Below are 26,058 nucleotides of genomic sequence, written 5' to 3'. Positions count from 1 at the left end.
AGAAAAATAAATAAAAAATAATGAATAACTTATTCTTTACTCAAAATTTTCAGACTAACGAATAAATCATTGTTCATTATTTAGGACGATTTTGAATGATTATTCATTACTCTTTAATCATTATTCTAAATGACAAACGCCCATCTCTGCCATCTGTGATTTGATTATTTATATTTTTTAAGAAATTTATAAAGAGCATAATCCTCTGCTTTGATTATTTGCTTTTGAATAACTTAGTAAATAAATTTTCAGTGTTATTTATATTTTTAAAAAAATTTATACTTCCATAACAGAGGAATATGGGCAAAAATTATTTTAATTCTTGACCGACTTTATCTCAAAGCTGTGTGAGCGTGAGAGGCAGCGAACAAGAGTTTAAAATTTTGCTTTCAGACTTTTAAAATCAGCGCACAAATATTTCTGAATTATAATATTTTAAGTGCAAAGTTATTTTATTTTTTTCAAATTAAAAAAAAATTACTCAATGTTATTTATAATTTTTAAGAACAAACTGTATTTCCTCTCTATTTTATTATATTTTACTATATTTTCACATGCATTTCAGACTAATATCTAATAAAAATGACCCTCGTTGTTGTTGTGAAAATTAAATCTTTCTACTATTAAATTCGAAAATAAAAAAAAAATCTTTTGTTTGAATCTTATCTTAATCTTATTTTTGTCGTCTTTGTTTAATCTTATTTTTGATTAAAAAAATTCTGTGCACAACTATAAGTTACTTGCGCAGCTCAAAAAAATATTAGACAGTTCGTTGGCGTGTGTTTCTTGGGGTGGTGATTTCTTCTCAGTACGTTAATTACGCTACTCGTTACGTTAAAGATTTTTTGTAATTACCTCCTTCTGTTGAGTTGAAAAAGGTTGAGTATCATTGAGGTAGAATCTCATTATCGTCAGATTCATGGTATTTCTTTGTGCGTTAAGCAAATTCATCCAAAAATTCCTTCTGAAAGACGATTTTACACCGATAAATAATTTAGGAGTAACTATGATTTTTGTGTTTGATCCGAAATTACAAAAATAAGGAGAAGAGCGTTTCATAACATTCACTAAAATTATAGATTGTCAATCAAAAGTGATAAAATAAATTATTATAAAAAAAATATTTTATTACGCTAGTGAACATTTAAAGGGAATTTTATCACCGTTAAGCTATTCGTCGGTTTCATTTGTGTGTAACGCAAAATTGTTTATTTTCATTGATTCAAAAAAATAAATAAATATAATTAAAAAATAAATAAAATAAATCAATAAGTTTTCAATGGCCGTGATTTCACCCCGATACTTAAATTATGAGTTACTTTGGTTTCTGATATGGATTTAAAATTACAAAAATAAGGAAAAGAGCGGTTCATTACATTCAATATGATGATAGGTTGTCAATCAAGGTTGATAAAAATATCATGGATTATGAAAACAATTTGATTGCGATTGCTCAAATCTTGTTTTGGACAAGCTATGCGTGAAATACTTTCGATATTTTTCATTGCATGTAACATAACTTATGATAAATTTAATTCAATTGGCGATCGAAATGGGCTGCAGGTGGCGTAGAGCAGATCTCTTTTCCTATGGCAACACTTCACATGCTTTCCCCATTAGCGTGTGGAAAGTCATAGAGGAAGGAAGTGCGTTAGTTTCTCAATGGATTTTCATATAGATTAAAATCTTTTAACTTGAAAAACTATATGGAACTGAAAACTACATTAAACATAGTTCTAAAGAAAAGTATCATGGAAATTTTAAGAAATATTTTTATTATATAAAAAGGAAAAATATTAAGAAAAGGGAAAATATCGTAGTACATTCCTATACAACTGAAAAAAGGAGGAGAGGGAAGGGAGATGGGCTAAAGGCATGAAACCGGTCTCTCCCCAGATGGCGTATTCGAGTGTTGCGATCATGAATTCTTTTATAAAGGCACAACATTTATTATAAAGGCATAATATTTATATTAATGACATAATATTTATATTAAAAGTATAATATTTATATTAAAAGAATAATATTAATATTTAAATGAATGAATTAACTACTACGAGTCACATGTTGCATTCTTAATTATAATCATTATAAAATGATTATAATAAACTAATAAATTCAAAAGATTTTGTTCCGTTCAATGCTCACTTAAATGCACACATTACATACTTTAATAAGAAAAATGCAAAAATAAAGATTTAATAATTATAGTTACATAATCGTAATAGTATAGACAGATGTTTTTTCGCTTATATAACTAATAAAAGCTATGAAAACCGAAACTTAAACATAGGTTTTCGCGTAATCTGTAAGATATTTGAACTGGATATTGGAAAACGTTCAATTAGCTATTAATATCTCACAAACAATATATAAAATATAGCAATATACAAAATAATAAATTGTTGTTCAAAAATAAAATTAAAAAAAATCTGATTTTAAATTGCAATGCTGGGATTTCAGAGAAAAAAAAATGTTTATGCGTTGAAATCAGAAGTGAAGCAGAGATAACTTCAGTCTTTTGCAATTAGTAGCGCCACGTTACGACGCGTGTCGCTTTTTGAAACCATTTTGGTAGTTGTTTACATTTGGTATTCTTATTACAACAGCGCTCTCACTATCGAAAAAAAGAAAGTTATGGGAAGTCTAAGCTGATTATAATCTTTTTGGTCATTCGGGGCTCGGTCGGGGGCATTCCTGACCGTTATGAGTTATGACGACAGGTATATGCATAACTGTAATACCTTGCTGCGATGTCAACAATCAATCTAAATCGTAATGGCGAGCTGCGATGTAAAAAATCATCATAATTCGCATGGCATCTCACGATATCGAATCAGAAATAGAGATTCACCCGGAAATAAATGAAGTTGTGATAGATGATATTCCTGTAGAAATGCCAGTTGAAACTGTAGAAACCACTGTTGAGTGTGTTGATGGGCATCCTATAATATCATTACAAACATTGGATTCAAATAGCCCAGAAATTATATTACAAACTCAAGAAGAAATAGTAGTTGATGTGGATGATTCCGAAATGCTTGCATCTTACAATAATTTAACAATACCACATGAAGTCCTTTTTGAAACGAATCCAGGAACTTCTAAGCGAACTAAAAAAAATAAAAAAAGTAGCAAAGTGAAAATTGAAAATGAACTTTCCTATGAAATGGAAAGAAGTTCTCGAAAGTGGGAACAAAAACAAGTTCAAATAAAAACTCTTGAAGGTGAATTTTCTGTCACTATGTGGGCGTCGGGAATAGATGAGGGTAAGTTAATAAATTAACAAGCCTATTAATAATTATTCGGGCTCTGTTAACTTATTTACTTCTTAAAAAGACGAAAATATGTCTTCCAATATGTAAAATATTCTAAGATATAGTTGTTATTCTGCTTCAAAACGATGACAGTGCAACGACGTGGTGACGAACTCTTTGTTGTGATTATTGTGGAGTGTCTGTGTTTGTTGACAAATATTGTGCCGCCATCTTTTCATTTTTTCAAAATGGCGTCTCAATGATATGAAGTATATGTAATTTCAGCTATATTAATTCAAATGATTAAAACACACTTGAGCTTAATTTTACTGCAACAGCACTTTGAAATGCCTAGTCATAGACACCTTAGATTTTTCATATTAATTATCCGTTTCAATTATTAAAATGTTAAGTTTTTTTATTAAGGGGGGGGGGAGAGACAAGTTTTATATGCTTAATATTTACTTATGAGAGATTGTGGAATCGAATTCATAATCAAGAGCAATAAAAATATTTGTAATTCTTATATAGTTGAAGGCATACTATTTATGCAAACATATTTATAAAAAAAGAGGAAGAAAATTTTATCTAATAACAGTGATATTTTTCCTTAGTTATTTCTCTCATAACAGAACAAACCAGAAAAAAAGAACTAGGTTGTTAAGAAATAAGTTGTCATTTTTGTTTCATTAAATTTTTATTAAAAGTGTTATAGTAAAATAGAAGGGCAAAAATATTAAAAATTGAACAATTATGATATTTGAGTTCATAGTTGACCACTAACATTTTTCGCCCTTTTTTAGGAATTCATATTACATTACAAACGCGTTAATTTTTATTAAACTATAGTTCAATGCAAGCATGTTAATTTATATAAAATTACTGCATTTTACAAGTATTGTGTTTATTATGTTGAAAAATTGTATCAGTCTATAGTTACTGTTGCTAACACTAGAAAATTGGAGAGAAAATGCTTAAAATAGTATGTGTCCTGTGCGACACAGAAATTTAAATGCTAAATTTATCAAATAAAAATGTTTTTTTTTCTGTTGTCAAAAGTCGCTGTATTCTTTCTATTCGTGGTCATTACCTTCATTATTAATATTTTTTAATATTAATTTTATTTCTAGTTTAAAGATATGATGAAATAGTTATAGAATTTAATTCTATCAAAAGAAGTTTAAACTAATAGTTTATTCATATATTTCAGAGGTTTCTCAGTAATTAATCCGCATTTATTATTTGGCTGAAAGAAAGGCTGACAATGTTTTAAAATTTAATCTCCAAAAATAAATGATATTTTGAAAGAGAAAGGACCAAAGTTAATGTGCATGTGCCATAAAGTAAATATTTGTGTACCTGTTCACACCAGGATTTGCCAAACTAGGCCCATCCTTTTTCTTTTTAGTCTTACTTGTAAAATCCAGTTTTTCTCCAAGGTGGGTTTTTTCAAAATTTACTGTACAAGATCAGTAGGTCTTGTACTTCGAAAGTAAAATAATTAATTGTCATTTTAACAAGGACTTTGAAAATAAACTAACTTGATATATAAATCGAAATCTGTTCTTAAAAAGAACATGTTGAGGATTAAGGCTCCTAAAATATGAATATTTTTCAATTTGTATGAAATTATAATGTTTGATTTTATGAATCAAATTTTCATTACAAATGCTTATTTTTTAATTATTAAATTTGCATTTTTTTTTAAAAAGTATTTAGGCAGAGTGCAGTGATTTACAGTATTAAATAAATTTTCTCCACTTATGAAAAATTATCAGTTTTTATAAAAGTTTTAAAAAATAGAATTTTCTTAAGCAAATTTTAAGAAACATAATTTATAAATTAAGTTTATATATTTTTATTGAACATAAACTACTTTTATTTAATTTCATGATATCTATGAAACTAAGTAGTAACCAATTTTTTTATGATTATATTAAAATTGAATAATGTTTAAGAATTTATTTCTCAGTTGGTAAAGTGAAATGTAGAATTTGAGATTCACAATTTTTTTTAATATTAAAAAAGTGAGGAAAGAAGTTGGAAGGAAAAGAAAAACATTGTAAAATTTAATATTAGAATTCTTTTTTTTAATATTATTGCTAAAGATGCATCAGATATTCAGAGGCTGATCTTGCTAAATATTCCATTAAGTGGAATATTTTTTTAAAATAAAATTATTTATTAGGGTATATTAAAAGAAATGCTAAGAATGTGAATTAGAATTATACATAAGATGTAAAGTGTCATGTTAAATAAAGTCCTATTCCAGGTAATTAAAGCCCTAATATTCAGGTGCTATAATTTCTGCTTTTAATTTTATTTTTTATTTTAGGCTAAGTTAAATACTATAAAAATTTCTTGTGATAAATATTTTTTGAAAAATTTTTATAGGATATAAAGTACAATTTTGCTTAATTACAATAAATTTATATATTTTGAACAAAGATGTTTTACATATTGGCAATTTATAGGTGCAACAAATATCCAGAATATATTATTTCTTATTGTAACACATAAATAATGCATCAGGAATTTGTCTAAAACTGTTTTTTAATGTTGTCAGCGCATTCCTACTGGCTAGAAAATTTTTATGTTTCCTTAATTAACAAATACCTATATTATCATAGCTGCCAACCCTACTGGATTTTGCCAGTTTCTCCTGGTTTAATAAAAATTCTCTTGGTTTTTCAACATTTTAGAATATTCCCTAAAAAAAAATCCCCATTGAAATAGAACGTTTACAAAATTTATTGCTTGCTTGAATATTTAAATAAGTGTTGTTAATACATAATGAACAAAGCCTCATTTATAGTAATAATTTAAAAATTCTTTTTTTGTTTTGAAATTTTCAATGAATTTTTATTGAGAATTCTTTGCAAATAACATTTTTTAGTAGCATGGCAACACTGAAACTAAAATTTCAATGATAAGAATAATATTTTCTGGAAAAACGTCTTCATAAATCAATGCTAAGAAATAAGGCCTATCAGAAATGCTTTTGAAAATGCTGTGCTATAATAAAAACTTAAGATTATATAAAAAGCGAAACAGAGAGAATAAAAATCGATCTTAATTTTCGAAGGAAAATTTTAAAGTTGAACATCTCGGTTTCCCAATTACCAGAAGAAGTCAAGAGCAAAGAATGAAGTCTAATGATCTTAAAAATTGCCACGTTATAATAAAATAGTCTATAAAAAAGTTTTTTTAAGTAAAATAGAAACAAAAACTAAATAGAAAAACTAAATAGAAACAAAAACAAAGAACTTTCTCAATTTTTTAAATGAAAATCTTATGCTGAAAACAAATCTTACACCGTTTAAATTTTTCACATTGCCATACTTTTAGAAGAAGAAAAATTACTAAAAAATAAAGTTTATTAGTAACGTTCATTTAAAAAAAAATGCTGTGTCATAATAAAAATGCCTATAAAAAGAAAAGTTAAAGACTGAAAATCACAGTTTTCTATGTTACTGGTTATTTATATTACTGTACAAGAAAAAAGGGACAACAAATTAATAGTATGAGACGTTCCGTTAAAATTCTGCGTTATAATAAAAACAGCAAGAACGGGGGAAAAAATCCTTCTCAATTCTTAAAATTAAAAGTATCGAAAAAATGAAGAAATTGACTTGTCTGAATAATTTATTTTTATTTTTTAAAAAGCAAAAGTTCAAAAACTTGTGGTTCGGTATAAAGTAATCTAGTTTCAATTCTTCAAATTTCATTTTTCCATTTGTCTTCTAGAGGATGAATTTGCAGGCCATGTGCAGAAACATGGATTTTAAAATTTAAGAAATTTGTGTAAAAACTATTTCTTATAATAAACAGTACTATAATATAGTTAAAAATATGATTCTATATTATTCTTTATCGTATCTATACAAATTCAAAAAAAAGAAAAAGAGCATAGAAAAATAGTTATCTAAAAAATATTCTGCCGAATATTCGTGCTGCTACATGCTGTTTCCTGCATGTCACTATCTAGTTGTTGCAGTTATCGATACAGAATTTTTCACTCTATAAAAAATCTTAAAAGTTAATGTGCCAGAATCAATAAGAAAACTTTTAATTTATGATTAATTATTACCAAGTCTGAAGTGAAATATACACATGTATGGTATTTGCACTTCAAATAAAACTAATTATTAAACTTTTTAAATTTTTTTTCTTTGGTGGGTATATCATTTCAAATTGTGGCTCTTAAGCATCACATATGAATAAAATCAGTTATGAATTAAATTCGAAAATTAATTTAATAACTTATTAGTAAATAATTATTTTACTCTTTAAAATTAAATTTATGATAATTTAATTTAGATTTTATGCAAACTAGCACACAGTCACAGTTAGAGATGTTCTTATATAAATATCTGATATGAAGGATGATTTTAATATAAAAGTAAACAAAAGCAAATATTAGAGATAGATCCTGTCAATTTCTAGAGGAATAGCTACTAAAGATTTAATGTTTATCTCAGGAAGCAGTAGTTTCCAGCATCATATTTTGTTTTTATTAAACAAATGTGTGATCTTAAATTTGCTATTATTCATGAGCAGGGGTGTAGAACTGATTTTTAGGAGTCAATATGTAATGTGAAGGAGAGTAGAATAAACATACTATGCCTTTTTAAAATTGCATGAATACAATTATTATTTTTATTTTAATAATATCCAAAATTAATAAATAAATAATTAAAATTGCTAGAAATAGGTTGGCTTTATGCCATGCGTTGTTAAAAAGAGCAAATGGCACAAGCTGTCTTTTTAAGAAAAACCTATCCACAAAGTCTTTTGTAAATAATTTTTGTATAATTTTAATTTCTGTAAGAAATGTAATTTTATTTGGAATAAATTTTTAATCTTAAATTAAAAAGCTTTGTTAAGAACTCAACAAGAAGTTTATTAGATTGGACTTGTAAGAAATTCTATGTTTATGGCTCTGAAATAAAAATTTATGTTTAAAATATGCATAAGATGGTAGGTACATGTTATTTTGCACTAGTATTTTCAAAGCTGTGAAGAATTAAAAAAATAAATTGCTGGACAATTGTTAGTAATATAATATTAAAGTAATATCATACAAATAGTTCATTCTATAAAAATTTGTGAAGACATTTTCCATTTAATAAAAATTTAAAAATTATTATTTTTGGGAGAGCAAGGAGATTATACTTTTCGCTAGTAGAACTTTTGTGAAATGGCCAATGAAAGGTGGTACAATTGTCCTCGTGTTAGCTCTTGTTAACAAAATTAATTGTGCCATGCATTACAGTTATTTTCACGGTCAGTATAATTATTCTGAATAATGTTTTTTTGCTTCAATATGCTTATTTTAGATGAAGCAACTGTTCCTGAGCCTGATCCAGATTATACGGAATATATGACTGGTAAAAAGATATCAGCTGATGATCTTCCTGGTGTGGATCTCAGTGATCCCAAGCAATTAGCAGAATTTACCAAGTTAGTTTTGTAGTTTAGTCTTGAATACAGATTATTTAACATTGTAGTTAATATAAAATTTATTTTTGTTTTAAAGAATGAAGCCTAGAAAATTATCTGATGATCTGTCCAGAACAATTGCCTGCCCTCATAAGGTAAAATTTCAGTATTTAAAGCTTTTGAATATTCAAACTCTCTTTACTAGCTGTCTTTAACCTTATTTTATTCATTTATTATTATTATATGAACAACTAGAGTGAATTAAGCAAATTTGTAATATCTTAAACTCTTTCTATCAAGAGGGTGGGTTTTTATTACAGAAAAAAGAATTTCTCACCTTTTCCCAAAAATAGAGTGGAATCTATTAGAATAGAGATTTCTAAAAATTATAAAAAAGCCCGAATAAGCTTAAAAGAAATTTATTTCCTTAATTATTATATAATTGCAAGCATTTTCAATATGTTCTATTTTTTAATGCATTAAACATTATTGCCTTCTCATCATAAGGAAATATTTGAAGTCTATTTTTCCTTCTGGTTGCTGTTACTTATTTTATTTATCTAATTTAAAATAAAAATTATGTTAGCATACTATAATCTAATAAAGATAAGTAATATTTAAATAAAGTGAAGGCATGCTACATTAATTACACCTACATTTATCCACTGAGCTCTTCAAATATTTCAAAATAGTATTCCTTTTTTAAAATGTGTAATTAGTACACAATTTTTTGTTACTGTTCTTGTTTGCAAACTTTAAATTCCTCTTATTCTATTAAACTTTATTATATCAGGACCTTCAGTGTGAAAATATTATCCAGATGATTGAAGTATATAAAAGTGGGAAAGGAAAAATAGTTCTATACCAATAATCCAGTTAACATACAAAATATACCCAAATCACTGAACTACAAAATCGGAACAAAAGGAAAAAAAGCAGTTCTTACTTAATAATTTAGTTAATGCAAAATGCATAAAAAAAGTAGCTCTAAACAATTAAATTATTTGGTTAAATTGCAAAATATAGCCGAATCACAGAAAATACTGAAATGAAATAAAAGAAAAACTCTAATTGAATTTGCATTTTAATAATCAATTAAAATGCAAATTACATCCACATTGAAAAAAAAAGCATTTCTAAAGAATTAATTAAATTAAGATTGAAATTACGTATATCCATGTCGCAAAAGTTCGAGGATGGAGAGAAAAAGCACATTTTTCTAATGTAATAATTCACTTGAAATGCAAAATACATCCCAATCACGAAATGTGAAAAAAATAAAAATAAATAAAAGAAACAGTTCTGATGCAAAATTTCTTCAGTTGAAATGCAAAATACATCCGAATGGCAAACGTACGGAAAAAAAAAAAAAAAAAAAACGCATTGTAAAGAAATAAATTAAAATGGAAATTTTTTAAAATCAAATCGCTAAAGTGTAAATGAAGGAGGAAAAAAAACTTTATTCTCTTCAAATAATTCGGTGCAAAATTTATCAAAATTGCTGAAATAAAAAAGTATTTAACTATTGATTCAGTTAAAAAGCAACATGCGTAAAAAGTCTTGAAGTACAGAAACGGAAAAGAAAGGAAGGGGGATTATGTTTCAAAATTAATTAATAAATCAGATGAAGTATAATATATACCAGAAAGCAAAACAGAAATGCAACGACGACTGACGCAAAGAAAAACACAGCGCCAAACTAAGCGACGATCACTTTAGCTGCATTTAATAAAGTAACTGATAAGAATAACGTTAACAAAACCCTTTTTTGCCTCAATGATTTGTGAATTCAGCAAAAGAGGGTTGAATAGAAATTACTGGATATTTTATGGTTTTCTTGATCATGTTCCATTTTCCTGATGGAACCGGATTTCCTCTCATAAAAATAAATATCATTTTCGAAATGCAGCTGTAATACTGATTGTTTCAGCCAAATTTTTATAAACATCTGTCATTTTATCTCAGTTCATTTAATACAGAGAACAAAATTACATGAGAGAAAGAAAGTAATAATTTTGAGATACAAAATTTTAATAAATGATAAATTAAACTTATTACATAGAAATTGTAAATGTATTCTAAAAATACTACATATATTTGTATTTTTATTTTAAATGTATAATTATTTTCAATTTAATGTTGCATATTCATATTTCTTTATTAAAAAGTTTGTCCCATTTGGGTGGGAAGAAACCTATTTCATTCGAGGTAGTTTTCTTTTTACGGTGGAAAAAATTTGCTATGTCAGAAATGTTTGCCTGGTGAGAATTAATTTTGGCCATCAGTTTCTTTCTATTTGATATAGCCTTTATCCTTTAAAACTCTTTATTTCAATATATATTTTTTAAAATTCTCTCCAGGGATTTGAGATATCAAGGTTATACTGTATTGTGTAATTAATTCACAAGTAGTTTGTAGTACTTGTGAAATAACATGATGCAGGTGTCTTTTTAGGTATAATAAGCAGTGTGAAATTTAATGAACCTTTTTTCCTAGGGTTGCATTAAAATGTTTCGTGATAATTCCGCTATGCGGAAACATCTTCATACACATGGACCCAGAGTTCATGTATGTGCTGAATGCGGGAAAGCTTTTGTTGAAAGTTCTAAATTGAAAAGGCATCAATTAGTTCATACTGGTGAAAAGCCTTTTCAAGTAAGTGTTTTGATTTTTTTATGCAATTATATGATGCCGGCAAAGTTTAAAATCTGGCATTCTATAGAATGCCTAGGCATTGTATATAATACCTGAAACTGGCCGACAGTGTGAAACAGTTTATATTTTGCACATTTCTATAGAATGCCAAATGAGAAAGCGGCAAAGTATAAAATATATCTCCGATTCTTTTAGAATATCTCATGGCAAGACACGTGACTTTTAACGCATACCTCAAGCTCAGAATTTATCAGTTGCAATTAGCGGTTTTTATATGAAAATTTTGTTTCCCTTAATAAGAAGGACATAAATTATGCTTTGTACAACTTTCATTTTTCTTTATGCATTTTGAATAAATTTTTTTTAATGGCACTCTTATTATTTTTTCAGAATAAAATTTTTATTTTTGAGAAATGCACATCATATCCATAATAACCTCATCAGGACATTTTTTTCATACTTTGCTTGAATAGCATTTGTTATTCTATAGAATGCCTGGGTATTATTTTCAATGCCTTGGGAAAATATGCAAAACTTCTCATATTTCATACCTTGCCTAAAAATATGCAGCATTATTTACAATGCATAGGCATTTTATAGAATGGTGGTGTTACTTAACATATACAATATTCTTTCATTACTTTAAACCTGGGTTCGTGATTTTTTTGATTTTTTAAAAAAAAAAATCAAAAAAGTCCAATTTTTTTAATTTAAATCAGATTTTTTTGATTTTTATTCAAATACACTGTAAGAACTTTAATTTATGATTACAAAAACTTAGTAAATGTTTAATCAAATTAAATTAATATTAAAACTATATTATGACAATATTTTAGAAGCTCTAACTTACTAAAATAATTTTTCATTATAATATATAGCTTTGAATGCATAGTAACCATTCTGAAATAAATGCATAATTGAAATTTAAAGACTAGATGAAATCGAAAATTTAAAGAATACTTCAGGCGTCTGTCTAGGTTTTTCTGAGAGGTACCTATTTTCTGGAAATTTAGACATAATTTGTGAAAATTGAAAATCATATTAAAAACTCAACACAAGTATGGTAAAAATATGGATTAATCGTTTCTTACGAGACAAAAAAATAAAATTTTAGGAAAAAGTATTTTGTCAAATTATTCTACCGTTTTTCCTAAAGTTGAATTTGTGAAGGTACCGCTAAACGGTAGTAAATTTGGCTTGGATAGACCCCTGTACTATAACTATTAAAACAAAGTTTCAATTAGTGAACCATAATTTTAATTTAAAATTGTGATTTCTTTTCTTTTTTTCTTGATTTTTAAAATGACAAAATAAATATAACAGATTGTGTTTATAAATGTAGTCATTCATCAAAAAATAAATAATTATTTAATCTATATATTTTTATATTAAAATATTCATTTTTAATTCTATATCAAAATCGATAAGTTCAATTTTAATTCTATATCAAAAAGATTTTTAAATTCTATGTACTCATTGGAATTTTTTTTCACAAAATTTCTTTATGGAAAATCAGATAATGTCCAAGATACTGTAAACATAACTCTAGCCATAAGTAAAAGGGTTAATAAAGTCACAAAGAGTCCACTGTAGTTATGTACTGTTAGGTATACCATAAACTAATTTAATAATTACTATGATACAAAAATTGTGTACTCCTGTCATAATTTATTTTATTTAAATAAAAGTTATGTAAAATTTAGAAAACAAAAAATTCAAAACTCTTTATGTATAAGACAGGAAATATAGTTTTATTTTATCCTTATTTTTCTTGCACATTCATTTTTTTTATCATTAAATTGGTCTAACCTTATATTTTTAAGGATGCTGAAGCTGTTATGAAATAAGTGTAATCCAATAGCACTTTTGTATCGATTTATGTAAATAATTTTTATGCTTATGAGGAGTGATTGTATTACGGGCGTACCCCGGAATTCCAGTTTTTTCGTATCATTCTCCCAAATGTAAAAACTAGAAGAGGTGATTTTTCCCGGCAACATTCGCAGAATTTAGTGATCTCAGGACCATGATTTATTAAAAGACGATTTATAATTCGCGGACTTCTTCGAATTAAAAACTTATGTTCCGACGAATTTTTAAAACTTACCCGTTAACAAGGCGTTTACATACAAGTGATTCGACCGTCGATTTGATTTGGCTGATATTTTGGTTGTGTCGGTATCTGCTATTATCGCGATTCGTATTGACGTTTTTGTAATATCAAACAGATTTTCGTATTTACCTGATTTAAGAGTTACGTGTTTCGATTCGTATCCACCCGAACTAAAAATTATGCATCGTGATTCGTATTTACGTGATTTAAAAATTCAATATCGCAGTTTGTTGAGTTTTTAAAATCCTATATCGCGATTCATATTTGCGCGATTTTAACATTTAAAATAGCGATTTAAAAATCCTATATCACAATTCATATTCAAGTTTATTCTTGAATTATTACTATAAAGGTGTGATATTCTTTATTAGTAGGTAATTTAATTATAAATACTAGTTTTAAAATTATGTTAAATAAGAAACATGTTTGTCGTATATAAATTGATTTTGATTTTTTGCTCATGAAACTTTCAGGGTTTTTCACTTAGTGTCACAATCACCCCTGGCTTATTTAGTGTCTCATTTAGACATAATAACCTGTCTTAAATGGATAAAAATAAGCCATACTTATAAGTATTAGTCTGATTATTGGAAAGTTGTTTACATTGTTGACAGGGCAGGCAACTTTCTACTCTTTGTGAAAAAATTTCATCTAGTGACAGCAAATTTTATGCTTTCAGTATATTTGATTTGAATTTATTTTCCAAGCCCATTACATGTGAATGATTAAAAAATTCATGTAGAGAGCTAATTTGTTCTAGTTTCTTCATGGTGTGACTTTTAAAATTATGGCAAAACTAACCAAAATTCTTAAAGGATTAGTTTTTGATTGTCTACCACTTTATAAAATATTTTGCAAAAAGGAGAGTAGTTGACATTTCTGTATCAGTAATATATAAATAAATTTTTACTTAAAATTCTTTGAATGTTTGTTTTCAGATGCGAACATGCAAAAACCAGTAAGAAACTTTAATTTCGGTAATTAACACGTTAAATGCCACTCTAATTTTACACAGCTTGCCCGCCTGGCCAAAATGATTTTCTCAGTATGTATTGCATAAATTTCTTCAAACCATTTTAGTAACGATAAATAATGTAAAAAAATTAAAAGCATAAAAAATTTACTCGAATTATGTGTTTCTAATAATCTTGGTTTCGCCGGTCACCGGTGACCCCCGTGGCGCTACGAACAAACTCAGTTCTGGCATTCAATGTGTTAATAAGTATATATTTTTTCCAACCATTAAGACGCATTTGCTAGTTATAGTTCTCCTTTCTTATATTTTTAAAGATTTTAATCGATTTTTAAATAATTTGCCAAATTTTTCTTGTAAGGCTTAAATAATCATTTTAAACTGCTAAATGTTTGTTAAAAAAAATTAAAATATAGAATTAAAACTCAAGCATGTCTTGAAAGCACCGTTCAGCATATTTTATTTTGAAAATCTTCACCTATTTGTATTTAATCAAAGGATAAGGATAATTATGTTTCGTACAGACAATTTGATAATTTCTACAGAAATGAAATTTCTATTAATATTGAAGTGAAGGTATTTTAATTTCTTAAAATGATATGGCTCATAATTATTATGACTTTTATTCTTTTAAGTTTCGTAAATATTACAATTTCATGAAGTGAGATTATAAAAGATATATATCACTTTCTCATTTATGAAAATCATAATTTATAATTTTCCAAAAGCAGAATTGGCCACAATCTGCTAATATATAATAATCTCATAAGTATAATCTCATAAATATATAAACATAAACTTTTTCCCTGCTGAAATTTCAGGTAATTTTTTCATGAAGCTTTAATCACTCTTTTTACGTGTCTCAATTGTAAAATAGTGTACTTATATTTGTCATTAGTATTTTTGTCTTTTTTTTTTTTTTTTGATAATTTTTTCCTTCATTTTTTTTTACCTTATAATTTTTTTTTTGCAGTGGAACAATTTTTAGATTTGAAAAATTGTTCAAATTTTTTTAAACCTATTTTAGCATTGTTTATAGTTATGTGATTATTTTATTTCGCTTCAAAAAATGTATTTCTCTCGCAGTGTACTTTTGAAGGATGTGGAAAACGTTTTTCCTTAGATTTTAATCTTCGCACACATGTAAGAATTCATACAGGTGATCGTCCTTATGTATGTCCTTTTGATGGTTGTAATAAAAAGTTTGCACAGTCAACTAATCTTAAATCTCACATATTTACTCATTCAAAAGCAAAGTAAGTTGATCTTTTCTCTTGTTGTACATATTATGTTATTCATTAATTCCTACAAATACTTTTGAATTGATTTTTTTCATAGTATTCATTAATTTTTGTATGGATTAAAGGGTAAAGCATACAACAACAATATTATATGGACTTCAGCCATATTAATTCAGTGATTAGATGAATGTTGCCTCCAAATTTTAATCAGCTGCTCTTGTCTAATTTACACTTGCCGCTTTTCTAATTTCATTAGATCACCTCTTAGTAGTAACTTTATTGATCGTTTAGTGTCATAATCAAAGACGTTATCAGTTCTTCAAGCTATATATATCCAGCTCATTGTCATTTTAAGCATTTAATTCTTTTTATGACATAAAAAACTTTTGTTTATTCATATATGTTTAGATAATTTATGTATTAATATTGAAGCATAAATTTTGAAACCACTTTAAATTAAAAAAAGAAAAAAAGTCTAAAAACAGTCATGCATTTTCAGAGCAGTTTTTGAAAATCTCTGAATTTTTTTAAAAATTTAATAACATATTATTAATGAAAAATATACCAAAAAATTAAGAGTAATAACCATTAAAAACATTCAATTTAGTCTTTTTTTTTTTTTTTTACTTTTGTCTTGTTAAACTCTATATTACGTTTAAATAATACTGCCTAATAAATTAAGATAGTACAAGAAATAGAAATTTATTATAATTCACAAAAAAAAAAAAAAATTATTACAACTTGAATGTTGAATAAATATGTCTTTATAATATTATTATACAGTAGAGTGTCAATTATCTGCATTAATCAGTACCAAAGCCAATTCACATAGCAAAAAATCTGCATAACTGGCCAGCTTTAAAAAATGGCCATGAGAATGTTAAGTAACTTTCCTTCACACTTTTTCCAGGTTTAGAATTGGCAGTCCTAGTAGTGCCTATTATAGCATGCTACTGAAGCTTTAATTCTTTAAAATTTTATTAGAAACCTGTTCCCTTGTTAGCAACTACTTGCCACTCACATTAAAACTGGCTGAAAGGAGCGTTAGACTCTTTTCAAGGTCACCGAGAGACAAAGGAAGCAATTTTCGATCTTTTTCAGACATTCTGAAAATAAAAAAGCATTTTTGCGATTTATTTATTTCTTTTTGAAGAAGGTGGAAAAAGCACATGGTCCTTGAGGGATTCAGGTAATTATATCGGTGCTATGCTGTAAATATAGTTGCAATACTTTTATAATTGCAATTTGTTTTGAGTTTCCTATCAGTTTTTTAAACTTAAGAACTAGAAAATAGCTTAAGATCAGTTTCAGTCTATTTAAAGGAAGAAAGGAAAATGCATTATCGCCATTTTTTTTAGCTTATATTAAAATGATAGAAATCAATTAAAGGTTGAAAACAATTTTAAAACCTATTTTATTAATTATGGATTAAAATGTAATCATGGTAAAAAATAAGTTTAATTGAATAAACAGAGTTTAAAATTAAGACTGCATTAAATTTTAAATCTAACACAGATGTGATACAATAACATCACAGATTATGTTCCAGAATTAACAGATTTCTAAAATTTCATTTATTTTTTCTTGTGCCTTTTTATTATAAATTCTACAATTAGGAAATAATGCTGACCTATTTTTATATCTTATAATTGTATTAAGTGACAGGATTTATATGTGATAAGAGTAATATTTTGTTTTGCTTCTTGTATGTGAGAAAGATAAGTTAAAAGGGAATAAATTGTATAAAGTTCTTTATGTTTTATTAAAATTACTAAAATATTTTTTATCGCTTACTAATAAAATTCATAATGTTCAATAGTTTATGTTGCAAAAAATTAATAATTTTTTTAATTTAAATATTAATCTTTATTTGTATTTTGTTATATATCTTTTGAATTATATTTAATTATTAATTTTATCATTGTAATCTTAATCATAGATACGTTTTTTTTCTAATGCTATTTATCAAAATAGTTATTTACTTAAAAATATCTAATTGTTTAGTAACTTTACATATAAAAAAAAAGAAATCTCATTTTGCTAAAAAAGAACTATTTTGATTTTATTTTGAAAAAAAAAAATGATTTTTCTTTGAAATCCTGATTATTAAATGTTTTTTAATTCCTTTTGTTGAATTTTTCAGGTACAGAAAGTGAGAGTGTCCATATTAACCAACATTATCCTCATCAAACACCGTTGTTACATTAAGTCTTCTTGACCAAATGGACTCTCTTAAAAATTATGTATAATGACAAATATAATTTGCCTGCAGTTAAATTTTATGTTGCAGGAATCAATACATAATTTTACATTTTTAAATTTCTATTATGAATTTATATTAAATCACTTACACATTATTTTCAAAACATATGCAGTCACTGATTTTTGCTGTTTTTAGCAAGATGTTCATATTTCATGATTTGCATCTCATTAATTTTGTTCAGTTTTTTGTAACAATCATTAAGTTAAAGGAAATCAATGTGATTGAAAATCTGTTGACTCAATTGAAAATATATTGAATCAACTTGAGGGTCCTTTTGGTTGAACAACTTAAAGTATTGTTCTTGCTTCCACCAGTTATTTATATTTCATCAAGATTCAACACTGGTAGGTAACAGTTACACATCTTATCCTTTAGCCTTTTAACTGTTAACTCAAATTCAGTTTGATGTAGGCTAGCAAATAAGTCCTACATAACAAATAAGTTTTTTTTATCTGCTATTTAGTGGGAAAGCAATGCTTACCATGATCATTTTTTTGCTCATTCTTTCAAAGTGGTTAAGAGTTGAAGGATTAAAGTCACAAATTACTAAACACATTTTATAATTGATTGACTTGGCTTTTTGTTAATAATTTGTGTGAAAAAACCTTTCTGGAATTTAGTTATCTTTAGAATGCGCATTGTGCCATATAATTTTTGATTTTATTAGCTTTGTTTTTTTTTTTTAATGTTTTGCTTTTCTCTATTAAGTTTTCTTGTTTAGTATCATATTTTCTCAACATCAGGCAAGATTTTATTTTTTTTAAATCAGTAGCAATAAAACAATCAATGAATGATAAATATGATATTAAATATTCATGATTGTATGAAAGTTTAAATACTCAATCAAAATAATCGAGATTTAAAAAATGGTGTGGAAATTTCCAGGCCAGAAATAAGACAACTAACTCTAACAACTGCTGAGAAAACAATTAGAAAATGCTGTTATTTATGGTGGTGTAGTTGTGAATTAAGCGCATTAAAAATGCTTTTTGTCAAACTTGAATTTCATGTGTCGTAAAAACATATTAAAAATATCTTTATTTAAGAACACACATTAAAAAAAGAACTGTCAAAATAAAAAATAATTGCAGAGAAAATGGTCGGAAAATGGCGTAGATAAAAGGGGAAATAGTCTTGAATAAAGTAAGTCAAAAAGTGATTGTTTAAATTTGAAATCCGGGTTTTGAAATATCACTTTTAAAAATTAAGAATTTTAAAAAACCTTGTTGAAATGACCCATAAATTGAAAAAAAAATAATCAAAAAACGGCGTGGGTTTGCAAGAGAATCGTCTCAAATTGAGTATATCAAAAATTTATTATTCAAATTTGAAATTCTGTATTAAAAATATTGAAATTTGGACGAATATGTAAAAATATTGCTGAAATAACTACCAAGAAAACGATCCGATAACAATTTAGATTAATGACAAAATAATCGTGTATTGTGCTCATCTAAAAGTTATTACTCAAATTGGCACATCTAGAGTCACAATATTATCTTTGAAAAATAATGTGGAGTTAGCCTAAAAAAAAAAAAGAAGATAAATACTGCTTTTTGACATTTAATATGTCTCAAAATGATTGAAAAATAATACGGATTAATGATGGAATTTCCATTAATGCAGAGTGTCAAGAAGTGATAACTAAAGCTCAAAATTCACATTTCGTAATAACGTCATATTAAAAATATCAGAATTTGAAAAATCATGTGAAAAAATGTTGAAAATCCACACATCAGGCATTATTAGTAATTTTCGCTATTTCGTTTTTCTGTAATTAAGATTTGGGTTCTTTAACAAGCAATTTGCTGCTTGCTAGTGCACAAAATCGCGCCATGTTCAGCATACTTTTTTTTAGATACACTTGCTTCCCTTTTTGTTTTCTATAGATAATATTTAGAGTTGAGGTACATAAATTTTAAAGGGCGTAAAATTTTAAATAGTTAACAATCTTATATCGATGGAAAGAGCTTCATAATTTCTTACGAGGGATGGAACTAAACAATTTGGTGCGATTGGACCATTCAAAGTTTCCACGCATGCTGAGAATTATGGTTTATTGATATGGTTCTCTTTAGTATGTTATCTTGTCAATTTGTTTACCAAAATGAAATTAGGTAATGGGAAACGGTTCAAGTGAAGTTGAGTTAGGTAGTATTTGTATTTCGACTTTATACTCGATTGCAAAAATGTTTAGAAAAAATATAAAAAGACTTGTATTCCATTTTTTTGATTGGAAAGTTCAGTTCTCCTGAACTTTCCGACCAAATAGACTTCTCTTTTGAAATTCATAACAAAAGATATTTTAAAAAATTTTTACAATGAAAGAATATTTATTTTTTTATTTTTGTTCAATTGATGATGAAAGCTAGATTTTTAAAAAAAATTCTGCGAAAGGTATTTTACACTGTAAAAGACACCTTAATTATTGTTCTTTTAGAGGTTAAAAACTGGATTCTATTTTCACCAGTTGGGTGTTAAGCTCACTTTTTTCGCACGTCGCTCACAACTTTTAACCTTCCTGCTTTTCTGTACAACAAATTGATTTGCCTCACAAATTATTCAACATAAAATTATAAATCAAGCAAAGTTAATTAAAATTACTGAATTCTCAAAGAAAGTTTTTTTTTCTTTCAAAATGAATTTTTTTCCCTATGAAGAACTGTGCCAGTTTTGTTCCTAAAGTAGTTATACATGTTTGCTATTAATTATGATACTAAAATTATAGACATTCTGAATGATATAATAAAGTGCTAGTGTGAAATTTAAAGAGATCATTTTCACTATAGCAAAAATTGTCTGTTGGTAAATTATTAAAAATGTATTTATATAATAAAATATATTACATTTAATATTTTTATGTAGTTTAATAATGTATACATTTAAATAATTCTGTTTAAATATATATATTATGTGTAAACATTTAAAATTAAAAATATTTTAGATATAATTTACAACTGAGAAACAATTAAAAAGTTGAGTGGAAGTAGGTATCAAATGATATTCTTAAAAAACGTGAAAGTCATGATCAGTTTAAGTGTAGAATATAATTTTTTTTTGTTTGGTCGGTAAATTAGGCTGTTATGTTGTAGCTATATTTTATCAAGATGTTTAATAGCCACTTTATTAATTTTGGCAATCATTTGTTTTAAGCATATTTTGCTATAAATTATTTTGAGAAGCCATGGATAGTTTTTTTCCCATTCTTTTTTATGTATAAATTTTTTTTTAATGGAATTCCCTATTTTGTGATTTAATAAAACGACAACAAAAGTAAATTAGCTGTTAGTTTTTATGACATATCAGATCTTGAATCAGTAATAATTTAAGTATTACTGTAATGTAATTCTTTTGGAAAAATCTTAATGTTGAAGTAATTTAATATTAAATATTAATTATAAGATAATTTTTAATAAACAAGTTAAAAGTATTAATTATTGAATTGATATATCTGTATCAAAATATTAGTCGTATGTTCTGCTTAACCTTAAGGAAATATTTTTATACATATTCAAGTTATTTCTAGTTTTTTGCTTAAAATTGACTGTCCAATAAATCACAATTTCAATTAAAAAAAATTGTTTCAGTTATTTTGAGGTCAGGTTGCAATAACTGCACATTAGTGTAGCTCTAGAGTGACATTAATAATCAAATCAGTTCTTTTGATCTTTTTCTATTTCTTCTTGTCTTTTTCTATTTCTATTCAACACACTATTATATTTATACATACATAGTAAACTATAGTGCCACATTGTGTACCCTCTAATAAGCCTATAATTATTTCCTCTGGTAGGGTACACTAGTTCCTGATAATATAATATGTGGTCCAATATAAATATTATGGGTCAATATTAAGGTAAGATATTGGGCTATGTGTTGAAACAAAATATTGACTACAAATTTCCTCATTTTAAAGTTAATAAACACACTATTATATATATACTTACATATTAAACTTGATTGTCATATTGTGTACCCCCTAATAAGCCTATAATTATTTCCTCTGGTAGGGTACATTAGTATCCGGTAATACAATACGTGATCCAATATAAATGGGTCAACATTAAGGTACGATATCGGATCATGTGGTAAAACAGAACATTGACTTTGAATTTCCTCATTTTAAAGCTGTTCAACACACTATTATATATATATACATACATAGTAACCTATAGGGACACATTGTAGGCCCCCTAATTGGCCTATAGTTATTTCCTCTTTACCCAGTAATATAATACTGGGTCCTGTTTCTTCAATATAAATTCAAGAAATTCAGCTTGTAAAGCAGAAACTTTTCCTGAACTTTTTCAAAGTTTATTTTTAACCAAATGTAACTTCTCACTAAATTGTTCAGGAAAGCATAACCTAAATTCATTTTCTGATGATACAAGAGGGTCTAGATTAGAAATTATGTGTCAGACTGACCTCATTCTCCCCTTGAAGCTATGAAATTTTCCTGTGTGGGAAAATTCCCCCTGGTTACGTACCTCTGTTATAAAGGAGTTATTAGAGTTAATGTATATATATCTATATATATAACACAATAAAGACGAAAAGGATAATAAAAAAAAAAGAGAGATTAAGGAAGAAAAATAAGTGCTATTTACTGCACATAAGCTGTAAGTATATAGAACTCAAAATAAGTTAAAAATGTAGAGAAATATGGAAAAAGACTTTAAAATTTTTTAAGGAAAAGAAAAAATATAATTTTTTTTCTAAATATTCAAAAATTTAAAAAAACAAACTAGCAAGCAAAATAAAGAAAAATATAATCTCGTCATCAGCTCACACATGGTTAAAAATCTTCTAATATTTGATAAAGATTTTTTAAAATTTATTTGTTAAATATCAATAATTTCTCTAAAATCATTAATATAGAAAAATTTATAATTAAATTCCACCTTATTAATATTAAAGTTTTATAAGTAAAATTCAGCCTTGTTAATTATAAATTTTGAGTTATCCAGTATAATATTATTACCTTGCTCAAATCCAGATTCGGGCCAATCCAAGATAATTGACAAATCACTTTTTTCGGATATAATTGTGTGAGCTGATGAAGTGATGATCTTTTCCTTATTTTGTATTCCATTTTTTAAAAAAAAATGTTTGAATATGTTTAAGAGACTTTTTTAAATCTTTTTTTTTTTTCTCCTTTAAAAAAAATCTTTACACTTTTCCCATGTTTTCTTTATATTTTTAAATTGTTACAAAAAAAAAATTGTGCAGGAATATTAATTATGGAAATTAGCATTTTGCAATTGACATTGTTATTTTGCAAAGGTATATTCTTACTGAACTCTTGCAAAAATCAAACTCATACACATTTTGTTGACAGAATTAGATAATGCATAATATAGTAATATAATTACTTCTAAATTGCAGTCTAAAAAAGAATTTCAAACGTGAATCTGCTAAAATTATATGTTAAAATTTCATGTTAAACTGCCATGACAGTTGATTGTGTAAAATATTTATCATTTATAAAATGACTGGTCTAATTATTTTGCTGTTTACTTTCAGCCTACATTACTGCCCTATTAACAAAAAATCTTTTTTTTAAAATCAATTTATCTTGATAAGTAATATGTATTTAAATTTTGTTTTTTTTTCCTCAGTACAATCTTAATAATTTAGCTCTACAATAATGGCTTCCATGTTATTTATTTTATTCTGAGTTTTTAACCATTTGCAAAATTGTATTTCTTAAATTAGAGAACTGTGCAATGTATAAATCTGTCAGTGTAATTACTAGAGAGTTCTTTTTTTTTTTTTAAATTTAAAATTATTTAAGTTGAGTTGAGCTCATAGTTGTGTTTGATTGTTAAAGTTCCTAAGTTATAATTATGTTGACTCAATGTTGGGTTTTTGACGTCAAAAAGTGGTTTTTGACATGACAAGGGTATAATACTGGTTTAAACCGTCAAAAACCCGTCAAAAACTGAAGTTTGCCAAGAAAATATATAAACTTCAAAACTACCAACAGTTGCCATGCATTATATTGAAATTTAATTATACTATAGGTAATCAGCAGGTTTTAAAATATTTTTTAATTAAAATTAAGGTAAAATAACAGATTTAAAATCTCAAAAATTTATATTCAAATGCATGTGCAGAAAAATTTTGCACAAAAATTGTTTAAATATTTATATTTAAAAAAAAAATTTTTTTTTTGATACTTAAGAAAATTAAAAGTTTATTACTATGCATTTTTGACATATAAGGAACATATAACTAATATTTATAAGGAACTTACAAGTTATGTTGTATAAATACAAACTTGATACAAGTGTATAAAATTTTTTTTTTAATGTTATACCGAATATCTTTATTATCCAGTATGTTAATTTGAATTTAAAAGTAGTTATATTTATGAATAATGATAAATATAATTCATATTGTTTATTATATTTATTTATAATTATTACACTTATCATTTTAAAACAATTTTTATCTCTTAATTTTTTTTTTCTCCACTTGTATTAAGAATACAAATAATGCATATCTTGAATGCAAGAAATAATTATTCAACAGCTGAATATTTAGATATTCAACAAAACTATATCGTATTCAGCAAAATGAAATTCCCCAGTATTTGGATAAACTAAATTTTCAGCATAGTAAATGAATAGGCTGAATATACTGTAAATCGACACTAACTACTCTGTGTATTTAACAGAAAACACTTAAATTTGTATTGTCTTATGTTAAAAAGATTATTAAGAAGATTTAAAAGAATATTAAAAAGATTTTTCTTTAAAAGATGTCTAATGTACAAAACTGCTAATGTTTATCTTTAAAAATGTCTAATTTTTAGTATAATCTATACTATACACTAAATCTGGTTATAAATAAATTTCTTAATAATATCACTGCAGATTTTCAATAACACATGAAAATGAATACATAATATTACAAAAGTACAAGATTTTGGTTACTATTCAAAATATAAGTGTTTCTTCAAAATTTAAAATTTATTTTTTCTAGAACATATTTAGAAACACTATCCTTTATAAAAAATATATAAATTTTATGTATTAATTAAATTTCACATATGAATATAGGTTTTTGACATTTTTGACAGAGAGGTTTTTGACGTGACGGTTTAAACCATGGTTTAAACCGTCAAAAACTGTCTCATGTCAAAAACCTGCCAACCCTGTGTTGACTAAATTAATAGTTACTAACTTTGTTCTTTTGAGTCATATATCTATATATAATTTCACTGGAAATTAAAATAATTCTCTGGTTTCTATACATATTTTAAAGTTATTTGGAAAAATATCCTAAAATATTTTTGTTTATAGTAACCAATATAGTTTTAATTCATGAAATCAAAAAATTCAATTGTTTAAGTGTAAATTTTTAACTACTTCAAATGGAAGAAGTTGGAAAGTATTATATATTGCTAATAGTTATCAGTACCTTTGTGCATCTCTCATATTGTATTTTCTTCATTTTAGGTTTGGAACTTATATGTGATAACATTTTCAGACAAGTCTGAAAAGATGTAATATTTCGTTTTCATGAAGTTTTCATAAATATTTCTTATCATCAGACTCTATTGTTTCTACTTTCTTATAGATTATTGCCTTTTAAAGAGAAAGTTGTATTTTTTCCTTAATAAATTTTTATTTAAACTTGTCTCTTAATACTAATACACTGTAAAAATTGTACAGTCTGTAAATATATTTTAACAAGTATTCTAATTCAATTTAACCATCATTTCTGTTTGAAATTCTTTGTTGAACCTTGATCTATCATTCTTGCATTGTTCATTTTCCCATATATTTGGTCTTGTTTTAATAGTCCTTTTACAAATGCAATTCTTATGTTAATAATACCACTATAGATCATTTTTGGATCTGGCATATTACCACTTGTATTGGGAACACCACATATTCCCAGAAAATTTCCTGATGTTTGAAGAAAAATATTGAATTTTGTTTTGATATGAAAAATTTATTCTATGTCTTGGAATGCACGTGCACATTGAAAGGTGATTAATGACAGGGACACTAGCAACAAAATCAGCAATGAAATGGTAGGGTAGGTGTTAAATGAAAACGAGTTTAACCAAGGTTACTTCTGCATGCTCTAATTATATAAAGCAA

General features: G+C 26.0%; 1 protein-coding gene across 1 annotated transcript; it reads left to right on the top strand.

The window, feature by feature from the left end:
- Positions 1-2,584: 2,584 nt before the first annotated feature.
- Positions 2,585-25,588, top strand: LOC107457488 (uncharacterized). The gene is made up of 7 exons (XM_071187918.1): positions 2,585-3,269; positions 8,597-8,720; positions 8,797-8,854; positions 11,196-11,354; positions 15,527-15,696; positions 17,825-18,288; positions 25,408-25,588. The coding sequence occupies exons 1-6, from the start codon at positions 2,816-2,818 to the stop codon at positions 17,835-17,837; spliced, it is 978 nt and encodes a 325-aa protein (XP_071044019.1). The 5' UTR covers positions 2,585-2,815; the 3' UTR covers positions 17,838-18,288; positions 25,408-25,588.
- The last annotated feature ends 470 nt before the right edge of the window (positions 25,589-26,058 follow it).

The sequence above is a fragment of the Parasteatoda tepidariorum genome, chromosome 11 (genome assembly GCF_982258835.1).
Source record: "Parasteatoda tepidariorum strain Cologne lab strain chromosome 11, Ptep-v5.0, whole genome shotgun sequence".
NCBI lineage: Eukaryota > Metazoa > Arthropoda > Arachnida > Araneae > Theridiidae > Parasteatoda > Parasteatoda tepidariorum.
Note: the sequence above shows the minus strand (reverse complement) of the source record. Positions and strands in the feature narration are given on the sequence as shown.